Source organism: Bos grunniens, chromosome 3 (assembly GCF_055505025.1).
Source record: "Bos grunniens cultivar Pamir isolate PY7600 chromosome 3, Bosgru_T2T1.0, whole genome shotgun sequence".
Taxonomy (NCBI): Eukaryota; Metazoa; Chordata; class Mammalia; order Artiodactyla; family Bovidae; genus Bos; species Bos grunniens.
In genome coordinates, this window is record NC_141167.1 from 15,739,875 (window position 1) to 15,759,794 (window position 19,920).

Consider the following 19,920-nt stretch of genomic DNA (forward strand, 5'->3'; position numbering starts at 1 on the left):
TCTAAGTCCCTGACCAGGGATCAAACCTGGGGCCCCTGCATTGAGAGGGCAGAGTCTTGGCCACTGGACTACCAGGGAAGCCCCTCCTTCTTTTCTTTACAAATAGATCAGAATTTATAAGCTTTTAAGAATGGTGAATCATAACAGACATACTTTTAAGATAGGTTATTTTTTAAGTTAATTTGTTTAAAATGCAATTAACTAGGGCTGATTAACTATGTGAGTTTCTCTTTATTTTGTAAACATGAGTTTACATTACCACCTTTCCTCATCCCAAGAGACTAGAGTTTATCCTCTGGAGAAGAACGAGTTGCTCTGGAATCAGGCACACCAGAGGCAGTACCTGAAAGAGGTCAGGAAGTAACTCAAAATACAGGAAATAATCTTTTCAGTGATGACTAGATTAAAAGTCATTAACAAGTCATAGCAGAAGGTAAAGGCCCTGCTCATTGACATTATTCCTTAGATGTGTGTCTTAACTATCTACAGTCAGCCAGAGGGCAGAAGGTTTCCAGTTTGTCTCCATCCTGAATTCCCCTCAGGGGACACCATTCGTGAGGTCTGCAGCGGCTGATGGCTTGATGGTGGGCAATTCACTGGGCTGGCAGACAACATTACCTTTCTAGATTATTATTATTATCTATTTAATTTTCCCAGAATTAAGATCCAAGAAAGCAGGGACTGAGTTTTGATAACTGGTATTTCCCTAGAGCCTGTAACAATGTGTGAACAGATCTAGGGATTCAGAAGATAGTTGAATAAATGAATGAAGGACAGAGAAAGGGCTTTCGCAGGGGAAGAGCTGGGCCGGTTACCTAGTCTCTTGGGACCGCTGTCAGGAAACGCGGGCGGTCCGCCTGGGTGGCCTCTGTCCAGGGTCTGGCAGTCGTGGGGGCGGCGTGCCCAGGCGCGCTCCGCGGAATCTGGGTTCCGGATTTTCGGGAGCGCCTGCCTCCCCGGAGAGGGCGGGCTCTCGCCGTTCCTGATGGGCGGAGCCGGCGGCGGGGCGGGCCGAACCGCCGGAAGACTCGAGGGTACCAGGGTTGATAGCACTGCGGCTGCGCTGGGGGCAGCACCCGGACCTGGGCGAAGGCTAACAGGGGCGCGGGCAACGGCGCTTCGCTACTGCGGAGGGGCCGGGACACCCGGCCTGAGGCCCAGGAGGCGGGGCGCCGGTGGGCCTCGCCACTGCCGCCGGCCTGGCATCAAAGCAGCGGCGGGCGAGCGGTAGCCTAGCCCGGGTCTGTTGGAAGCCGGTTCAGGGTTCCCTTGGCCTTGCGGGTCCCCAAAGCCCAGCTCCCGGGGGTGTGGCTGGGAAAGTGCCGTTGGAGGGGCTGTGGGTTTATCTGGTGCCTCAGCACCCGCCCTAGGCCGCCTCTCAGGAATTTAGAAAAGAGCCCTGGTCCCGTCTGGAGGCCGATAGTCCTTTGGGCTTCAGAAGGAAGCCTGCGTGAATGTTCGGCGTTTTTTAAAAAAGTCATTGTGTTGGGTGTCGATGTGGTCTGTCTATAAAAGGCTGGGAAAAAACAAAATCTCTTACCGGTCCTTCTCTAAAGAGACACCCTCTGGAGCTGAAAGCCTCAAGAACCGGCTGTCTCACGCCTCCCATCTCTGGTCCACGGCCTCTCTGGTGAGTAGGAAGCTACGCTGTCTGTGTCTGCAGTTTCTTAGGTCCGACAGAGGCATGTCTGGGACTAGTGAGAAGGGGCATACTCGAAATGAAGCTTCTCTGTCGTTAACCATTTCGGGAATAAGATTGGAAAGTTTCTCCATTTGGGTAACAAACCATTTTACTTTTCATATATTTGGGGGTAGGATATTTTTCATATGCTCCAATACAGCTCCTTTCTCTGCATCAGTCACAGCTGAAAACAAGAAGCCAAACACCCTGCCCCACAAACTTCAAAAAGTTGGGCCAGCTCCCTTTTCAGGGAGCTAGGACTAGGATTGTTCTTGAAGCCCTAATACACTGTACTTAGTCGCTGTAGAGGCGCCTGTTCAGATGTCAAGGGCTTCCGCGAAAAGATAGGCGGTTTCCAAAATTTCCTGCCAGGAGCAGTTCTCCAATATTTCTCATTATATTCGAAGTACTATATTTGAGATACTTGAAACTTTAAATTCAGATCTATAATTGTTTTAAAGATAACTTTAAAAAGTAGTGTTGTGGTTGCACATTAAAGCAAAAGGTTTATAATAATGTCTATTAAGGTACTGTATTCCCAACATTGTTACAAGCCTAAAAGAAGTACACTTCTTAGATGCATTTTCTAGATGATGAAATGGAAACTCAGAGAACTGAAGGGTCTTAGAGCTTTTAAGTGCCCGTGTTGGGATTCTAACCCAGACTGTCTGATTCCTAAGCTTGCCCTCTTAACTCCTAAGTCTGTGTCCAAGCAGAAGATGCATGCAGCTTGTTGTTCAGTTGTCAAGTCGTGTCCGACTCTTTGTGACCCCATGGACTGCAGCATGTCAGGCCTCTCTGTCCCTCACCATCTCCCAGAGTTTGCCCAAGTTCATGTCCACTGAATCAGTATTGTCATCCAACCATCTCATCCTCTGTTGCCCTCTTCTTCTTCTACCTTCAGTCTTTCCCAGCATCAGGGTCTTTTCCAGTGAGTCGGCTGTTCACATCAGGTGGCCAAAGTATTGGAGCTTCCAAAGAGGAAAATCAAGGCAAGGTCTGCACATGTTTGTGTATCTTTGGTATTTGTGTGTATTTGTGCTGTTTGTGAAAGTGTGTATGGAACTAGAAATTAGAGCTGCATCCAAAGCATAGATTATACTTATTTTCACATTGATACTAAATCTTTGTTTTTGGATCTTTTTCAGTTTTAAGTATGTTTCTGCAAGTTCTGGAGGTCTATCTGTATGATCAGTTTTCTGGATCCCTCCTCCCTGCCTTTTGCTCCTCTAGAAGAATATGAAGAGGTGTGTACTCAGACCTACTCAACCAGCCACCTGCAAGCAGGCAGGACTTAATTTTAGAGAGGAATCAGTTTTTCAGAGCTGTGAGAGCCACATCAGCCTCTAGGAGCCCCTAGGTTCTGGTGCCACAGGCACACGCAAGAATCCTGAGGGCAGGAGACGGATCACAGGAGGACCACGCAACTGTGAGGCATCTCAGCAGAGGCTCTGGCCGTTTCCTCACCAAAAGTGGACAAGGTCGGTCAGGAGGCATCATCATGCTGCAGCAGCTCCTGATCACCCTGCCCACTGAGGCCAGCACATGGGTGAAGTTGCACCATCCAGAGAACGCCAAGGAGGGGACGCCCCTGTGGGAGGATGTGACCAAGATGTTTGAAGGAGGAGGTGAGAATAGGCTGATGGATGGGGGATGGAGGAAGAAGAAGGGTTCTCAATCTGCTTGGGGAAGATAGGTACAAACATCATTCAAGTGGTCTCTGGGGGAGAAAATTGGGAGAGACTAGGTCCTTGGGACTTGTGCTTGGGGCTTTGGGGAAGGAGATAGCTGTATGAGAAAATGTTGGGCTCTTAAGCACTGGGTCCCTGCGATGTGTGCTCCATGCTGCTTCCATCTCCTGTCCTCGAATAAACACAGGACAGGAAAACAGAATTCAGGGTGTTCCCCACCAGCAGCTGTATAAGTGTGATTTACAGACATTAGAGTCAAAGGTTTCTACCCCCTCAAGCCCTCCAGTGGTTTTCCTTTATTAGTCTCAGTCTAGTCCCAAACCAATGCTTTTTCTTTCTTTTCTTCTCTCACTAGGAGGAAGGAATGACATGCTTGGCTACTCTCACTTTACCTTGAACTGTTTTGAGTTCAGTGGGAAGCATGTCCAAGGTCACACAGTATTTGCTGGCCGGGTCAGGATAGATGGATGGACAGAGGAATTAGCATATGTCATGGGGTCTCTTCGGAGAAGGCAATGGCACCCCACTCCAGTACTCTTGCCTGGAAAATTCCATGGACAGAGGAGCCTGGTAGGCTCCAGTCCATGGGGTCGCTAAGAGTCGGGACACTTTCACTTTTCACTTTCATGCATTAGAGAAGGAAATGGCAGCCCACTCCAGTATTCTTGCCTGGAGAATCCCAGGGATGGGGGAACCTGGTGGGCTGCCGTCTGTGGGGTCGCACAGAGTCGGACACGACTGAAGCAACTTAGTAACAGTAGCAGCAGCTGCATGGGGTCTCTTAGTTCATCTTTAATACTTCAAGAGTCAGACAGGGACTTTGTTAAGCATCTTGATGGATGGAAAAATGAATAATGATCTCTAATGCTAATTATTAATTGATAGAGATAGACACCGGAGAAGGCAATGGCATCCCACTCCAGTACTTTTGCCTAGAAAATCCCATAGACGGAGGAGCCTGGTAGGCTACATTCCATGGGGTCGCTAGAGTTGGACACGACTAAGTGACTTCACTTTCACTTTTCACTTTCATGCATTGGAGAAGGAAATGGCAACCCACTCCAGTGTTCTTGCCTGGAGAATCCCAGGGACGGGGGAGCCTGGTGGGCTGCTGTCTATGGGGTCACACAGAGTTGGACATGACTGAAGTGACTTAGCAGCAGCAGCAGCAGAGATACACACATACCTGGATGGAAAGAAGAGAAAGTAGCCTAAATACATTTTATGGTAAAATTCTTTTGGAAGACAAGAGACAGGAAAATTCTTCTGATTGTATTTATCAGAGAAGTTTTCACAAAGCAGATAGCACTGAATTGAGCCTTAAAAGATGTCTATCGTTTTTATGGAAGAGTTGGGAAAAAATACAAAAGTGGGGACCTTGAAGAGTGGTTCAGAGAATGGAGACTGTTCTAGTCTCACTGAGGGTTAAGAATGTGGCCAGTGCATGTGTCCCACAGATAAAGGGTGGTGGTTAGAGGAAACTAATGCTCGGAAGATATGCTTCAGGCAGATTGTAGAGTGCCGTGAAGTCTGTGGGTAGTGTGTGGATTTTTCTTGCTTGTAAGTGGGGAACCTTTGAGGATTTCTGAACAGAGGAGTGGCCTGGTAGGTCAGTGTTTTGGGACCAGCATTGACCATTGGGAAACATTAATACCCCAGTCAGTGCACTGCAGGGCCTCCTCATTAAGGAGACTCCAGTCTGCTCTTGAGTCGCTCTGAATGTCTTTCTTTGTGAGTGTATTCAGAGAAGGGCTGTTTTCAGCAGAACTGCAGGCAGTTTTTCTGTTTAATGGGGTAAGGTAAGATGCAAACTTTCTCCCTCTTTTCCTTCCTCAGCTCTGCTATCTCAGGATGCTGATGAGACCCAGGGAGAAAGTTTAAAGGATGAATTGACCCCCGGGACCCCAACAACAGACTCCCAGGTGGGTTGGAGTTTCCTGTCACTTTCTTGACATGCTTTTTAGTTTTTAAGATTATAATTTGCCCTTTTCTGGGGAGTTGGGTATATTGAGGCTAATGAATTTAACCAGGGAACTCAACGCAAGTTTGTCTTGTACAGAAAACTGGTCCACAGTGGTGGCAGTTTCCCTCCTCTTAGAAAACGTTTCTTCGGACTTCCGTGGCGGTCCAGTGGTTACAAGTATGCACGTCCACTGCAGGGGGTGCAGGTTTGATCCCTGGTTGGGGCGTTAAGATTCCACATGCTGTGTGGCCAAAAAATATTTTTTTAAAAAATATTTCTTTCCAGCCAACATCTAATACAAATTTTTGTAGAGAAAGCAAAATGAATGATTTAATTCTAACCCATAAAAACCAATAGGTACCATTTGGGATCTAAGATAAACCTCAGTTTTCATGAGTATTTTATACTCAAAAATGGGTGACATCTATCACTCCATGAAGTGGCCCATAGACTAGTGGCATGAGCAGAGGTCAAATAACAGCTAAAGACCTGAGCAGAGAAGAAATGGTCAGGCGATGGAGCACACACATTAGACAGGCTGGGCAGTTACAACATGGAAACATGTCCTCACCACCTGGTAGACGCACAGGTGAAACAGAGAAGGAAAACTGCAGAGTAAATGTGAAAGGAAGACTTATTAAAGAGGGGACATTATCTGAGGACAGAAGAGTTTTGACTGAGAACTTGGGTTTTGAAACTGGATGGTACAGAATTTGAACTTATCTCTGGTATTTACTTGCTCTGTGATTTTTTTTTTTTAGGTTTTTTTATGATGCCATTTTCTTTAGCTAATTCAGGTGCTAACATCTTTTAGGATTGAAATGCATTCCAGGGCTATTTCCAGTAATATGGAAGAAATAGTAATATTCTAATTATTTGGAGAGTTACCTTATCTCTGCATTCCACTTTTCTTTAATTCTCACCTCTTGACAGTTAAAAATACTGGTGGCATTCTTAGCACTGGGAAAAGATTAAATTTCTTAAAATTGAGATATAATTTATATATAGGAAAAACACTTAAGAAAGTACATGGTTCTATTTTGACACTTATACACCATGTAACCAAGTTGAGCATTTCTGCCTCTCAGAATGTTCACTTGTGCCCCTTTCCAATCAAAACTCTGGCCCCTAGTAGAGAGACAGTACATGGGATTTCTGCATTATTTCTTACAACTGCATGTAAATCTATGATTAAAATTATCTTATAAATCTACAATCTCAAAATAAAAACTTTGAGAAAGAATCTGTATGTGGCAGTGGTTAGGTATAATGCTCTACAAATGTCAGGTTAAGTTGATTGATAGGTGTTCAGATCTACATCCTTGATAAATTTTTGTCTACTTGTTCGATCACTTAGTGAGAGGAGTGTTAAAATCTCTAATTATTGTGATTTTGTTCATATCTTCCTTTAGTTCTGTCAAGTCAAATTCTGTTGTCAGGCACATATACACATAGGATTATTGTCTTCTTAATGAGCTGACCATTTATCTTTAGGAAATGTCTCATCATATTCTTTTTCCTAAGCCCACTTTGTCTGATTTAATGTAACTTCTCCAGTGTTTTTAGTTATTGTTGGTATGGTATAGCTTTTTACATTCTTTTAACTTATTTGTGCCTTTATATTTAAAGTGTGGCCCTTCTTAGATACAGCTGGGCCTTGCATGCTTAGTCTGTTAACAGTTACATAATCATTGATATGGAGCTTCCCATGTGGCTCAGTGGGTAAGGAAGCCACCTACAGGATTTCCCTGGTGGCCCAGTAGCTAAGACTCCGTGCTTCCAATGCAGGAGGCCTGGGTTTGATCCCTGGTCAGGGAACTGGATCCCACATGCCACAACTAAAGATCCTGCATGCTGCAACAAAGACCCGGTGCAGCCCAAAAAAACCCAAAACAATCCGCCTGCAATGCAGGACACGAAGGAGACATGGGTTCAGTGTCCTGGGTAGGGAAGATGGCTTGGAGGAGGGCATGGCAACTCACTCCGGTATTCTTGCCTGAAGAATCCCAAGGACAAGAGGAGCCTGGCGGGCTATAGTCCATAGAGCCACAAAGAGTAGGACACAACAGAAGTGACTGAGCACACAGGCAATCACTGATATGCTTGGAATTTAAGTGTATATTCTTGTCCTTTGTTTGCTGTTTGTCAAACCTATTCCTTCATTTCTTTGTTCTTCCTCTCCTGCCTTCTTTTGGATTGTGCAGTTTTTTAGTATTCTATTTTATGTCTTCTAATGACTTTTTTAGCTATACTTTGATTTGTTTTTAGTGGTTGTCCTGGCCATTACAATATGCATTTTAAACATGTCACAGTTGAATTACTATTATACTGTTTCACAAAGAATATGAAAATCATATTTTCCTGTTTACTCTTCCCATTCTTTGTGTGTTGTCATCATGCTTTTCACTTTACATGTTATATACCCTATAATACATGTCCTTATTTTTCCTTTTAACAGTAAACTGTCTCATAAGAGATTAAGAAAAGGAAAAAAAATGAGCCTTTCATATTTGCCCACATATTTACCAGTGCAGGCTTTCCTGGTGGCTCAGACAGTAAAGGATCCGCCTATAATGCAGGAGACCTGGGTTTGATCCCTGGGTTAGGAAGATCCCCTGGAGAAGGAAATGTCAACCCACTCCAGTACTCTTACCTGGAGAATTCCAAGGACAGAGGAGCCTGGTGGGCTCCAGTCCATAGGGATCACAAAGAGTCGGACACGACTAAGTGACTTTCTTTCACTTTACCAGTTGGAGCACTTTTCAGTCCTTCCTTTAGGTTCTAAGTTTCTGACATCATTTCCCTTCAGCCTAAAGAACATCATTTAGCATTTCCTGTAGTGCGGTTCTTCAGATGACGAATTCTCACAGCTTTGGCGATCTAGAAATGTCTTTATATGGTCTTCCTATTAGAGGATCTTTTACTGAATATAGAATTCTAGGGTGACCATTTTTTTCTTTTAAGCACTTTAAGGATGTTCCATTGTCTTTTGGTTTATATTGCTTCAGATAAAAAGTGAGCTATTTTTCTTATTCTTTCCTCAGATGTGACATGTCTTTTTGTTTATTTCATACTAACTTTTCTGGTTTTCCTGTTCTTCCTTTCCTACTTTCTTTTCACTACTTTTATAATCTTCCCTTTTATCTTTGCTCTTCAGCAGTTTTAATGATGTGCATAGACATGGTGGAGAAGGCAATGGCACCCCACTCCAGTACTCTTCCCTGGAAAATCCCATGGACGGAGGAGCCTGGTAGGCTGCAGTCCTTGGTGTCGCTAAGAGTCGGGGACGACTGAGAGACTTCATTTTCACTTTTCACTTTCATGCATTGGAGAAGGAAATGGTAACCCACTCCAGTATTCTTGCCTGGAGAATCTCAGGGACAGAGGAGCCTAGTGGGCTGCCGTCTATGGGGTTGCACAGAGTTGGACACGACTGAAGTGACTTAGCAGCATAGACATGGTATTCTTTGAATTTTATTTTTTTTTTGGTGGAGGATTTGCTGCCTTTTGTATTTATAGGTTGATTTTTTTTTAATCAACTTGGAAATTTTTCAGCCTTTATTTCTTCAAATATTCTTTTCTTCTCATTCTTCTCCTTCTGAGATTTTAATTACATGTATATTAGACCATGTGATATTATCCCCCCCTCTTTTTTTTTCTTTTTCTCTCTTGGTGCTTCCATTTGAATACTGTCTATTGACCTGTGTTAAGTTTCATTGATCTTGTCTTCATCAGGGTCTATTTGATGTTAAGCCCATCCAGTGGATTTTTCAGATATTGTATTTTTCAGTTGTAGAATTGTTTTTTAGTTCTTTTTTGGTATTTCTATCTCTCCTCAATTACCCTGACATTTTGACCTATTCCATCCATATTTTATTGTAAACTCTTCAACATATATTTTAATAATTGCTTTAAATTTCTTGTCTGCTTCTTACAGTGACTTGGTGACCTAGGTCTTTGTTTCTTATGTTTTTATTTCTTGATTATAGGTCAGATTTTCCTCCTTCACTTGCCTAATAGTTTTTTATTATGGTTCAGATCTTCTGTGTAAAAGAACAGTGGAGGATGAAATATGCATAGATAGATCCATTTCCCCATCAGCCTGGAAGGACATTGGTATTGAGAATAACTACAATGGCTTCCAGTTTTTTAATGAAACCTCAGATGTGTGGCCTCCTGGCCAAGCATCTGCAATTTCATATTGTTAGAGCAATCCTTGTATCGCTGGGAGTTGCAACTTTCTACAAGTTTGCTTTGGTGAACCAAGAAAGACAGAATAAAGGACAGAAATGGCAAGGACCTAACATAAGCAGAAAAGATTAAGAAGAGGTGGCAAGAATACACAGAAAAACTGTACAAAAAAGATTCAATGACCCAGATAATCGTTTTGGTGTGGTCACTCACCTGGAGCCAGACATCTTGGAGTGTGCAGTCAAGGCAGCCTTAGGAAGCATTACTACAAGCAAAGCTAGTGGAGGTGATAGAATTCCAGTTGAACTGTTTCAAATCCTAAAAGATGATGCTGTGAAAGTGCTGCACTCAATATGCCAACAAATTTGGAAAACTCAGCAGTGGCCACAGGACTGGAAAAGGTCAAGTTTTCATTCCAGTCCCAAAGAAAGGCAATGCCAAAGAATGCTCAAATTACTTTACAGTTGTGCTCATTTCACATGCTAGCAAGGTAATACTCAAAATACTTTAAGCTAGGCTTCAACAATATGTGAACTAAGAACTTCCAGATGTTCAAGCCGGATTTAGAAAAGGCAGAGGAACCCCGAGATCAAATTGCCAACATCTGTTGGATCATAGAAAAAGCAAGGGAATTAAAAAAAAATCCACTTCTGCTTCATTGACTATGCTAAAGCCTTTGACTGTGTGGATTACAACAAACTGTGGAAAATTCTTAATGAGATGGGAATACCAGACCACTTTACTTGTCTCCTGAAAAACCTGTATGCAGGTCAAGAAGCAACAGTTAGAACTGGACATAGAACAATGGACTGGTTCAAAATTGGGAAAGGAGTATGTCAAGGCTATATATTGTCACCCTGCTTATTTAACTTCTATCCAGAGTACATCATGTGAGATGCTGGGCTGGATGAATCACAAGCTGAAATCAAGATTGCCAGGAGAAATATCAACAACCTCAGATATGCAGATGATAACAGCATAATGGCAGAAAGTGAAGAGGAACTAAAGAGCCTCTTGATGAAGGTGAAAGAGGAGAGTGAAAAAGCTGGCTTAAAACTCAACATTCAAAAAACTAAGATCAGGGCATCTAGTTCCATCACTTCATGGCAAATAGATGGGGGAAAAATGGAAACAGTGGCAGGTTTTATTTTCTCCTGCTCCAAAGCAGGAGCTCCAAAGCAGGGCTCCAAAATCACTGTGAATGGTGACTGCAGCCATGAAATTAAAAGATGCTTGCTCCTTGGAAGAAAAACTGTGACAAAGCTAGACAGCATATTAAAAAGCAGAGATATCACTTTGCTGACAAAGGTCCATTTAGTCAAAGCTGTGGTTTTTCCAGTTGTTGTGTGTAGATGTGAGAGTTGGACCATAAAGAAGGCTGAGCCCGGAAGATGCTTTCAGACTGTGGTGCTGGAGAAGACTCTTGAGAGTCCCTTGGACAGCAAGGAGATCAAACCAGTCAATCCTAAAGGAAAACAACCCTGAATATTCATTAGAGGGACTGATGCTGAAGCTGAAGCTCCAATACTTTAGCCGTCTGAGGAGAAGAGCCGATTTACAGAAAAGACCCTGATGCTGGAAAAGATTGAGGGCAGGAGGAGAAGGGGGGCGACAGAGAATGAAATGGTTGGATGGCATCACTGACTCAATGGACATGAGTTTGAGCAAACTCCAGGACAGAGTGAAGGACAGGGGAGCCTGGTGTGCTGCAGTCCATGGGGCAGCAGAGTCGGACATGACTTAGCGACTTAACAACAAACAACAAGTATGCAGGCATATGCAGATTCTGCAGAAAGTATCGTTCTGTGAAGAATTTTAAGGTGATGAGAAAGGCTGGTATCTTTCAGAGTGCAAAATGATTTCAGAATGTAAAAAATTTCTTTGGGTTGAGTTGCATGAAATTCATCCCTGACCTGTGTTTGTTAATTGTGAAGCATGAATATCTGGGCTATGGAATAGTTTCTCTTGATAAATAAACAATAAATAAATGTATATATGTATAGATAGATAGATATAGTCTGTTTGTTTTGTCTGTTCTGTTTATTTGCAGAAAACTCTAAGCCTTTTCCTCTTGACTGGTGGTTAAGGTGAGGGACTGATTATTCATATTTTTCCTAGAGCTGTGGCTGAGCTCTGGCTGAGATGCACTTTAGTTTGATTGAATTCACTTTTTGTCTTTTTTTGGTTGCATGGCATGTGGGATCTTAGCTCCCCAACCAGGGTCTGAACCCATACCCCCTGCACTGGAAGGTATGGACCTTCCACCGCCAGGGTCCTTGATTGAGTTCACTTCTGATTAACCCAGCTACTAGCACCCCATGACATCAGTGCTGAAGGGCTGATCCTTTTTTATCTGTTCAGTATTTGAGCTAAGGAAGAGCTCGATCACAGTTCCAAACCGTTTTGTTCATCTTGCATTAAACTCCAGCAGGGCCCCAGAATTTCAGCCCTGGAGGAATGCATTGGTCTTTGTGACAGTAAGTACTGAAAGCCTCTCTCTCCGTCCCCTGGACCCTCTGGTCTCATCTACTTCCACTTGCCCGCCTCCAGCAATGCTGGCCACTCTCCTGCTCCTCAGACAAGCCAAGGACATGCACTCCTCAGGTCCTTTGTTCCTGCTTGGAATGCTCTCCCCTCAGATTTCCATGTGGCTCTTTCCTACTGAGTTCATGTCTCTGTTTGAATATTCCCCTTTTAGGAAGACTTACCCTAACACCCTACATGAAAGATCTTCCCCATCCTCACTGTGGTTCTCTCTGGTGCCATTATCCTGCTTCATTTTGTTTTTTTCTAAGACACATATAATAACCATCTGTCCTTCCATATATTGTTTATGATAGTCTCCAGGGAATTACCAAACAGATCCAGAGGAGACTCCCAGTAAAACTAATTTAGAATCTCTCAGAAGACTGTCAGAACATATTGGATCTTGATGGAGGTGGTCTCAGGCTGAAAAGGAATATATTGGATATTCTAGGAACTGTTGACCTTCAAGGACATATCTGTGGACTTCACCCAGGAGGAGTGGGGGCAGCTGGCGCCTGCTCACCGGAATCTGTACCGGGAGGTGATGCTGGAGAACTATGGGAATCTGGTCTCAGTGGGTAAGGACAGGCTACACATACATCCAGAATCCTGCCTATTAACAGGATTAATATTTAATTTAGTATTATTAATTCCTAAATTATTAAAAGCGGTAGATTCCCTGGAGCCTGGCCTTGGGTTCTGTGTTGGAGATGGATGTTGCCTACCTTTGAAAATCAAGTCAGAACATACCTGAATCTCTTCCCTTCAGGGAACACTTTACTTTGTAGAGCGAGAATAGGAAAACATGCTATGGTGCCCCTTTCCATCTTCAGAGACCCTAAATACCTGAGGATTGAAACTACATCCCAGGGATGGTTCTTTGACCTTAACATAAATATTCATACCCTTTTTTTCACTCCATAAGCAGGTTGTCAGCTTTCCAAACCTAGTGTGATTTCCCAGTTGGAGAAAGGAGAAGAGCCATGGATGACAGAGAAAGAAGGCCCAGGAGATCCCAATTCAGGTGAGCCAAGGCAGATGGTGCCTTTTAATATGTAGGCCAGAGTGCCCAGCATCTTCCCAGGCTGCGGAAAGGCTGATCGGGTGGACAGGCATGCTCTGAACTAGATTTCATCCCTCTGTCTGCAGTCCTTTTCTTCATCTGACCTAGCAGAAGTCTCTGGAGTTGGAGGGAAGATAAGTCTTCTCTTCATTAAGGTTTTCCTTCTTTCTTCAATATCCTAAAGTCTGCCATTCGAAAGCTCCTTTCCCCATGCTCTGAGATGTACGTAGTAGTCTCTTCTCACAGAAAGCAGATCTCTTTTCAGGACTCTCACTGCATTCTCCAGATCTTTAATCTTCTCTCTTGCATCCTATTTCCACTTTTCATCAACTTTCATTTTATAATCTTAACTTTGATTCTCACTCTCCTTTGAACTAAAGTATCCTTATTTATTGTAACAAATGTTTTATGGAAAATCCTGCAAGAAAAATGACCATGGGATTCCTTCTCATCAAATCCAGTGATCTTTAACAATCTTCTTAAACTTCGTTTTTATTGCAAAATATTTTAGACATTCAGAAAGGCAGAGGACATTACAATAAATTGCTATGTACTTTCTACCTAGATTAAGAAATGAAACAGAGTTTAAATCCCAGTACTCCCATCTTTGCTTGTGAAATAACCAACTCTTCTGACTTTAAACATTGTCATTCCTATATGTGTCTTCATATTTGTATTGTATGTGTATATTCCCAAAAAATATATAATATTATTTTTTGAATTTATTTTTTATTGAAAGATAATTGTATTTATAATATTGTGTTCATTTCTGCCATATATCAACATGTATCAGCCATAGGTATACATATGTCCCCTCCCTCTTGAACTTCCTTCTCACCTCCCACCCCATCCCACCCTTCTAGGTTGTCACGGAGACCTGGTTTGAGTTCTCTGAGTCATACAGCAAATTCCCACTGGCCATGTGTTTTGCATATGGTGGTGTATATGTTTCCATGCTACTCTCTCCATCCATTCCACCCTCTCCTCCCCACCCCCTCACTTATTTCCATGTCTATTCTCTATGTCTGCATCTCCATTGCTGCCCTGAACATAGGTGCATCAGTACCTCTTTCTAGATTCCTTATATATGTGTTAATATACAATTTTTTTTTCTCTTTCTGACTTTCTTCAGTTTGTATAATAGGCTCTAGTTTCATCTACCTCATTAGCACTTACTCACGTTCCCTTTTATGGCTGAGTAATATTCCACTCTATATATGTACTACAGCTTCTTTATCCATTCATCTGTCGATGGACATCTAGGTTGCTTCCACGTCCTAGCTATATTAAATAGTGCATCAGTGAACATTGGGGTATGTGTGTCTTTCTCAGTTATGGTTTTCTCAGACTATATGCCCAGTGGTGGGATTGTTGGGTCATATGGTAGTTTTATTCCTAGTTTTTTAAGGAATCTCCATACTGTCTTGCACAGTAGTCATATCAATTTGTATTCCCACCAACAGTGCAAGAGGTTCCCTTTTCTCCACACCCTCTCCAGAATTTATTGCTTGTAAATTTTGTGATGATAGCCATTCTGACCAGTGTGAGGTGATATATCACTGTAGTTTTGATTTGCATTTCTGTAGTAATGAGTGATATTGAGCATCTTTTCATGTGTTTACTAGCCATCTGTATGCCTTCTTTGGAGAAATGTCTATTTAGGTGTTTTGCCCACTTTTTTATTGGGTTGTTTTGTTTTTCTGGTATTGAATTGCATGAGCTGCTTGTATATTTTGGAAATTAATCCTTTGTCAGTTGTTTCATTTGCTATTATTTTCTCCCATTCTGAGGGTTTTCTTTTCACCTTGTTTATAATTTCCTTTGCTATGCAAAATTTTTCAGTTTAATTATATCCCACTTGTTTATTTTTATTTTTATTTCCGTTACTCTAGGAGGTGGATCATAGAGGATCTTGCTGTGACTTATAGCACATAAATTACTACTTATAATACTGTTTTGCATATTCTTACTCTTTAAAAAAATGGTATATGTACTTCTTCCACTTGCTTTTCTCATTCAACACTGTTGATATTTACCCATATTATTCATATTTATCCATATCATTCATTTCCATTGAGTTAATAAAGCACAATTTATCCATTTTCCTGTATGATAGAAATTTGGGGGTTACAGAGATAAGGCAATAAAACTTTGTATATGTAACTTCTTGTGTAAGTGTGTAAGTATTTCTCTGAGATATTTGATAGAAGCAGACTTGTTGGGTCATGGAGCAGATATACCTTTATGTTTCAGGAAATTGTTCTTCAAAGTAGTTACACCAGTTGGTGCTCCAACTGAGAGTTTCGAGAGGTTCTAGAACTCAGCATCTTTGTCAACACTTGGCATTGTCAAACTTTCACATTTTTATAAATTCAGTGGTTGAATGTGGTGTCTTGTTTTTTCATTTTCATGATTACTAATAAGAGAGAGCATGTTTTTAATGTTTGTTGGCCATCCTTCCAGGATTTCTTTTCCACATTACAGTCAAACACTTTACAGTCTGAGCCACCAGGGAAGCCCTTCTATAAATTACCAGTTTATATCCTTTGCAAATCTTTCTATTATTTTTTCCTTATTGATTTATAGAAAAAATATATATTATTTTATATCTTTAAAATTTTGTTTTCCATATTTAGATTTGAATCTGCATATATTTTATATATAGTGTGAGGTGAGGCTCTAGTTTAACTTTTTACATGTGGATAATAAGCCCAAGAACCATTTATTGAATAGTTTATGCTACTTGGTCACCTGCCAAGTTTCTTTATATGCCTGAGTCTATTTCTGGGCTCTATCTATTCTGTTCCATTTTTCTATTTTCTATCCTTACTCTGTCAGACTGTCTTAATTACTGTATTTCATAGTGAGATTCAATATCTTGTTCTTCAAAATTGTCCTGGCTATTGTTAGCCCCTTGCTTTTCCATATGAATTACATAATGAGTGCATCAATTACACGCACACAAATTCTCTGGTGGTATTTTGATTGGAAGATATTGAATCTATAGATCAATTTAGAGGGGAATTAATGTTATGATATTGAGTCCTGTTGTCCAGGAACGTGGTATATTGTTCCACTTATTGATATTTTCTAATTTTTTAAAATAAATTTTCAGGATTTTCCCCCATAAAAGTCTTGTATACATTATACATCTTTTGTCAGATTCATCCTGAAGGACATACATTTTATTGCTATTCTGTTTTTTTATTTTTTAGCCACACTGCATATCTTGTGGGATTTTAGCTCCTTGATGAAGCATTGAACCCTCACCCTCAGCTGTGAAAGCTTGGAGTGCTAATCACTGGACTGCCAGGGAATTCCCTCAGACCTGTTTTATGAACTAGCTGGAGTGGGAAGGGGGAAATCTTTTCATCTTTCTGAGAATGTTTCCCAAAAATAGTTATCAGTTAAAAAGACACTGTTAAGACATAGCCCTGAAATATCATTTTTTAGTATTAATAGAAAGAAGAAGATTAAAATGTTCAAATTTTTACTCTGTATATAAAATCACACTTTTGCCTTGTTCATTGTGTCTTAATTTCCCGTTACTTTTACAGGCTACATAACCATATTTAAATACACTCAGAATTTCATGGGACTTCCATGGTGCTCCAGTGGTCAAGACTGCATGCTCCCAATGCAGGGGGCACAGGTTGGATCTCTGGTCAGGGAACTAAGAACCCAGATGCCTCATGCAAAAAAATAAATACACTCAAAATTTCATGTACCTCACATGTATTGTTATCTAAATCTGTATTCCATACCCAGTATAATAATTGATTTTTCAAAGCAAAATGAATATGAGTTATTTGCATTTTTTCCATTTCTTTCAGACTTGAAGAGTAAAACAGAAACCAGTGCATCAAATGCAAAATGCAACATTTTACAAGAACAGTTATATCATGGCATGATGATGGAAAGGTTCATGAGGGATGATGTCATTTATTCCACATTGAAGAAAGTCTCAGAATATGATGATGAGTTAGAAAAGCACCAGGATCGCCATGGAAGAAATGTGAGACAAACCATTATGACCCATAAGAAGAGAAGCCAAGAAACTTACAAATTTGGCAAAAATATTGTGAGTTCAAATGTTGTTCTAGAACAGAGGCTCCGTAAATGTGACACACCTAGAAAGAGAAACAAATGCAAATCAGATGTGATTAATCATCCAACAAGTTACATAAGAGTAAAAACCTATGAATGTAATATATGTGAAAAGGCCTTCAAACAACCCATTCACCTTACTGAACACATGAGAATTCATACTGGTGAGAAACCTTTCAGATGTAAGGAATGTGGTAGGGCCTTCAGTCAAAGTGCATCCCTTACCACACACCAGAGAATCCATACTGGTGAGAAGCCCTTTGAATGTGAAGAATGTGGCAAAGCCTTCAGACATCGCTCATCTCTTAATCAGCATCATAGAACCCACACTGGGGAGAAACCCTACATATGTGATAAATGTCAGAAAGCTTTCAGCCAGAACATTAGCTTGATCCAGCATTTGAGAACTCATTCTGGAGAGAAACCCTTTACGTGCAATGAATGTGGGAAAACCTTTAGACAGATTAGACACCTTAGTGAACATATAAGAATTCATACTGGGGAAAAGCCCTATGCATGTACTGCATGTTGTAAAACCTTTAGTCATAGAGCTTATCTAACACATCACCAGAGAATCCATACTGGGGAGAGACCCTACAAATGTAAAGAATGTGGGAAAGCCTTTAGGCAGAGGATACACCTTAGCAACCATAAAACTGTTCATACAGGAGTGAAAGCATATGAATGCAACCGCTGTGGAAAAGCATACAGGCATGATTCATCCTTTAAAAAACATCAGAGGCATCACACAGGAGAAAAACCTTATGAATGTAATGAATGTGGAAAAGCCTTCAGCTATAATTCATCACTAACTCGACACCATGAAATACACAGGAGAAATGTCTTCCAAAATAATATCTGAAAACAGATTATGCACCATGAGAACAAAAGCTAAATCTAAATCAGTAACCCTGTGCTTTGAATTTTAGGACTCTAAATTTGAGGAATTGACATAATGATGCCAACTTCTAGTTTTGCTCATTGTGTAAATAAACACTACGTTGATAACTACTATTTACTAATACCTCCACACAGAGTTACTTTATCGAGAATAAAAGATGGCCCTTCAATTAAATTCAACAATATAGAAAATTTTGTACATCATTATTTTTATGACTTCATGGTAGATTAATAAATTATTTTTCTTGGGCATTCACAGATACAGACCAGCATTTGGAAACTACTGTTTAAAACATCACCACCACCCCTAATTTTGTAATTAAAATTTTATTTTTTTAATGGGGAAACCCTTCACATGGTATAAATTTCAAAAGGTATGGTCAGTTTTGTAAGTGAAAGGCCTTCTTTCTCCATCCTCCACACAAAATTCTACCTACAGGCAGCCATTTTGTATAACTCATATTTTGTACACCCTTCTAGAGAGCTTTCTGTTTAAATCCAAGAGAATACAAGCATACATTTTTTTTTTACTTTTAAGCATAAATGGCAGCTCCCTAGACAAATGCATATTACTTTTATTACTTCACTGTGTATCATGGAGGTTATTCCATATCAGTAAACAGAGTGCCTACTTGTTCTTTTTTAACAGCTGTATAGTATTCCATGGTTTGAATGTACTTTATTTAGCCATTTCATTGTACATGACCTTTTGGATTTCCAGTCTTTTATTTATATAATTTTGCAGTGAATACTCTTACACATTTTTTTTGTTGCTTACATGTAAGAAGATGCAGAGGGTAAATTCCTAGAATGGGAATTTCTGTGCTAAAGGGTATGTGCATTTGTATGATGGATACTGCCAAACTGACCTTCAGAGAGGTTGGACCAATTTATTTCCCTACTAGCAAGATAGAGAAGCCATGTGGGAGCCATATCTGGTACTGAAGCATCTCCAGCAGCCTTATAATCCATTAAAGAAGTATCAGTTTATCTCAATAACATAGCCTAGAAGTACAGTCCAAGCTCATCCCCCAAAAGAGCAGTACTTGCCATCCCTGGAGTCAGCATTAGCTGAATCTTATCAAATAGCAGCCAAGGCAACCAGTCTCTGTTGGAGAAGAAAACATCTCTCCACCAACTGCTCCAGTCCCTAACTTCTGAGGTTGGAACTGTCTGATGAAGTATAGTCACTTAAGAGACTGATCCACCTGCCTTAGCAAGTATAATCCTGGCTACAACACCTTTGTTTGGAATGGAGGAAAATGGACAATTCAGTCAGGATACTTAAGATGGCAGGCTAAACTACAAAGGATCAACTGACCATACATAGCATTTTATGGCTATGTTAGTGAGTTACAGTTCACTTGTGGAAGGAGACAGAAATGAGATAGGACTTGACTTTCTAATTAATAAACATTAATTAATGAGAGCATTAATTAATTTGTTGACATTGCTTATTACATTGTGAAAGCTGAGTGCCAATGAAAGGACCACAGTGATTTTGTAGATGTTCACTTTTCATTTTGGCAGTTTTATTATTTAAAATTTTAGTGATTCTGTAGAGTGTTGATGGATTTCCCATCTCCATCACCACAGCCACTAATCAAGTTATAAACCAAAGCCTGGCACTCATTACATCTAGTCTACCTTATAGCTTCACCTTCCGTTTACTTTTCTCTTTCCCATATGAGCTCTGCTGCTGCTGCTGCTAAGTCACTTCAGTCGTGTCCGACTCTGTGTGATGAGAATCTTTTAAGTTGCAAGTAACAGAAATCAACTAAGGCTAGTTAAGTCTTAA

The 19,920-nt window shown here is 40.9% G+C and overlaps 1 protein-coding gene across 12 annotated transcripts; it reads left to right on the plus strand.

The window, feature by feature from the left end:
• Window positions 1–1,074: 1,074 nt before the first annotated feature.
• Window positions 1,075–18,314, plus strand: ZFP69 (ZFP69 zinc finger protein). Of its 12 annotated transcripts, none has more exons than XM_086381168.1 (7): window positions 1,075–1,630; window positions 2,586–2,678; window positions 2,830–3,309; window positions 5,209–5,294; window positions 12,504–12,630; window positions 12,978–13,076; window positions 16,949–18,314. In XM_086381168.1, exons 3-7 carry the CDS (start codon window positions 3,183–3,185, stop codon window positions 18,082–18,084), a joined length of 1,575 nt encoding a protein of 524 aa, XP_086237294.1. In that variant the 5' UTR covers window positions 1,075–1,630; window positions 2,586–2,678; window positions 2,830–3,182; the 3' UTR covers window positions 18,085–18,314. The 12 variants fall into 12 exon arrangements, 10 of the variants coding, with proteins under 10 accessions (XP_086237294.1, XP_086237311.1, XP_086237332.1 ...); XM_086381185.1 differs by having other exon boundaries at window positions 12,981–13,076; XM_086381206.1 differs by lacking the exon at window positions 16,949–18,314 and adding an exon at window positions 16,331–16,640.
• The last annotated feature ends 1,606 nt before the right edge of the window (window positions 18,315–19,920 follow it).

What these genes read in the sequence shown, in the direction of transcription:
- ZFP69 (XM_086381168.1), top strand. Translation starts at nt 3,183, where the DNA reads ATGCTGCAGCAGCTCCTGATCACCCTGCCCACTGAGGCCAGCACATGG. An exon ending in CAAGATGTTTGAAGGAGGAG is followed by an intron (nt 3,310 to 5,208) that starts GTGAGAATAGGC and finishes TTCCTTCCTCAG; the next exon opens with CTCTGCTATCTCAGGATGCT. An exon ending in CCCAGGAGATCCCAATTCAG is followed by an intron (nt 13,077 to 16,948) that starts GTGAGCCAAGGC and finishes CATTTCTTTCAG; the next exon opens with ACTTGAAGAGTAAAACAGAA.